At 49.0% G+C, this 2,500-nt stretch overlaps 3 protein-coding genes across 12 annotated transcripts in view; 2 read left to right on the plus strand and 1 right to left on the minus strand.

Moving 5' to 3' along the window:
- Window positions 1-2,500, plus strand: part of LOC127934144 (transient receptor potential cation channel subfamily M member 7-like) — a 48,416-nt gene that overhangs the window by 21,042 nt on the left and 24,874 nt on the right. The window lies entirely within an intron of this gene.
- The window catches only part of LOC127934141 (ubiquitin carboxyl-terminal hydrolase 8-like), a 57,823-nt gene that overhangs the window by 10,758 nt on the left and 44,565 nt on the right, over window positions 1-2,500 (minus strand). The gene's annotated exons all lie outside the window — the stretch shown is intronic.
- LOC127934145 (ubiquitin carboxyl-terminal hydrolase 8-like) overlaps window positions 7-2,500 on the plus strand; it is a 5,446-nt gene continuing 2,952 nt past the window's right edge. The window contains exons 1-3 of the mRNA XM_052531329.1: window positions 7-248; window positions 351-561; window positions 1,095-1,331. Coding sequence (XP_052387289.1) covers window positions 163-248; window positions 351-561; window positions 1,095-1,331 — 534 coding nt within the window. The 5' untranslated portion in view covers window positions 7-162. The remainder of the gene's footprint in view (window positions 249-350; window positions 562-1,094; window positions 1,332-2,500) is intronic.

The following is a 2,500-nucleotide window of genomic DNA, read 5'->3' on the forward strand; positions in this document are numbered from 1 at the left end:
GCTGGTGTGTGTTTGTGTCTCAGGCCGCTGGTCACCGCTGCTGCTTACTCTAAGGTGGAGGTCACTCGTCCGTCTGCTGCTAAGATCCGGAGCCTGAACCCAGTGTTTGGAGGTCAGGGGCCGTTGCTAACGGGCCTCCGTAACCTCGGCAACACCTGCTACATGAACTCCATCCTCCAGTGTCTGTGTAACACGGTCGCCATGGCAGACTACTTCAACAGGAACATCTATCAGGACGACATCAACCGGTAACTGTCCTCCACACGTCACTGAGTGTCAGACGATCACGTGCAGTGTGACTCAGAGAGAGTGTGTGTGTGTGTGTGTGTGTGTGTGTGTGCGTCTCACAGGGCCAATATTCTGGGTCACAAGGGTGAGGTGGCCGAGGAGTTCAGCGTCATCATGAAGGCGCTGTGGTCAGGACAGTACAAGATGATCAGTCCGCAGGATTTTAAAGGCACCATCTGTAAAATCAACAACCGCTTCTCCAGCTACGAGCACCAGGACTCTCAGGAGCTACTGCTGTTCCTCATGGACGGCCTGCACGAGGATCTCAATAAGGTACAGCTCCAGTGTGTTCTGCAGGAGACACACACACACACACACACACACACACACTCACTCTCTCTCTCTCTCTCGTTCTCTCACACACACACACACACACACACACTCTCTCTCTCTCGTTCTCTCTCACACACACACACACACACACACTCTCTCTCTCTCGTTCTCTCTCTCACACACACACACACACACACACACTCTCTCTCTCTCGTTCTCTCTCACACACACACACACACACATACACACACACTCTCTCTCTCTCTCTCGTTCTCTCTCTCACACACACACACACACACACACTCACTCTCTCTCTCTCTCTCGTTCTCTCACACACACACACACACACACACACACTCTCTCTCTCTCGTTCTCTCTCACACACACACACACACACACACACACACACACACACACACACACTCTCTCTCTCTCGTTCTCTCACACACACACACACACACACACACACACACTCTCTCTCTCTCGTTCTCTCTCTCACACACACACACACACTCTCTCTCTCTCCCGGTCAGGCGGACAAGCGGCGCGGGTACAAGGAGGAGGACATCGATCATCTGGACGACGTGAGCGCTGCAGAGCTGGCCTGGTCCAAACACAAGCTCCTGAACGAGTCCATCATCGTGGCTCTGTTCCAGGGTCAGTTCAAGTCCACGGTCCAGTGCATGAGCTGCCAGCACAAGTCACGCACCTTCGAGACCTTCATGTACCTGACCCTGGAGATGACGTCCAGCAGCAAGTGCTCACTACAGGTCTCACACACACACACACACACACACAGGATGTACTACTGTTCACACTGGCTCCAGAACCTAACAATGACACAAGCCTGAACAATGCATCTGAAAACATAAAAAAAAATAGTAGCTTGGGGATTATGACATCACAAAGACTGAGATTTAATAGAAATAGAAATGAACGGTGAAATGCAGCAGTGTTTGTTTACATGCGTGCAGCTCATGATCCTGAACTCCAGGTGTGTTTGTGCTCTCATCTTCGTGTTTCCTGGCTTGTTTACAGACTTCATAATATTTTCACACAAATTACATTTTGGGAAATGATTGCTATTCATTTTGTGTGCCAGTCTGAAACAGAGATTGGACAAAATAAAACAAAACAAAAGCGGGCAGTTGCTGACCGATTGATGTGTGAACCTAACCCTAATTCTGATGATTATAACTGACAACTAAGGAAAATCCCAAATTCATTATCTCAGAAAATACTTAGTTGTGTCTCTTCTGTCTGAATGACTGCAGCAATGCGGCGTGGCATGGAGTGGATCAGTCTGTGGCACTGCTCAAGTGTTATGAGAGTCCAGGTGTCTCTGATAGTGACCTTCAGATCTTCTGCATTCTTGGGTCTGACATATCACATCTTCCTCTTCACAATACCCCACAGATTCTCTCTGGGGTTAAGGTCAGGTGAGTTTGCTGGCAAATTAATAACAGGGACACCATGGTCCTTAAACCAGGTACTGGTAGCTTTGGCTCTGTGTGCAGGTGAGAGTCCTGTTGGAAAATGAAATCTGCATCTCCATAAAGTTGGTCAGCAGCAGGAAGCATGAAGTGCTCTAAAACTTCCTGGTATACGTCTGTGTTGACCTTTGACCTCAGAAAACACAGTGGACCAACACCAGCAGATGACATGGCACCCCAAACCATCACTGACTGTGGAAACTTTACACTGGACTCAAGCAACGTGGATTGTGTGCCTCTCCTCTCTTCCTCCAGACTCTGGGACCCTGATTTACTTTCAGCAGAGAACATAACTGTGGAGCACTCAGCAGCAGTCCAGTCCTTTCTGAAGCGAGACGCTTCTGACGCTGTCTGTTGTTCAGGAGTGGCTTGACACAAGGAATGTGAAGCTGAAACCCATGTCTTGCATACGTCTGTGTGTAGTGATTCTTGAAGCACTGACTCCA

Source organism: Carassius gibelio, chromosome A18, assembly GCF_023724105.1.
Source record: "Carassius gibelio isolate Cgi1373 ecotype wild population from Czech Republic chromosome A18, carGib1.2-hapl.c, whole genome shotgun sequence".
Taxonomy (NCBI): Eukaryota; Metazoa; Chordata; class Actinopteri; order Cypriniformes; family Cyprinidae; genus Carassius; species Carassius gibelio.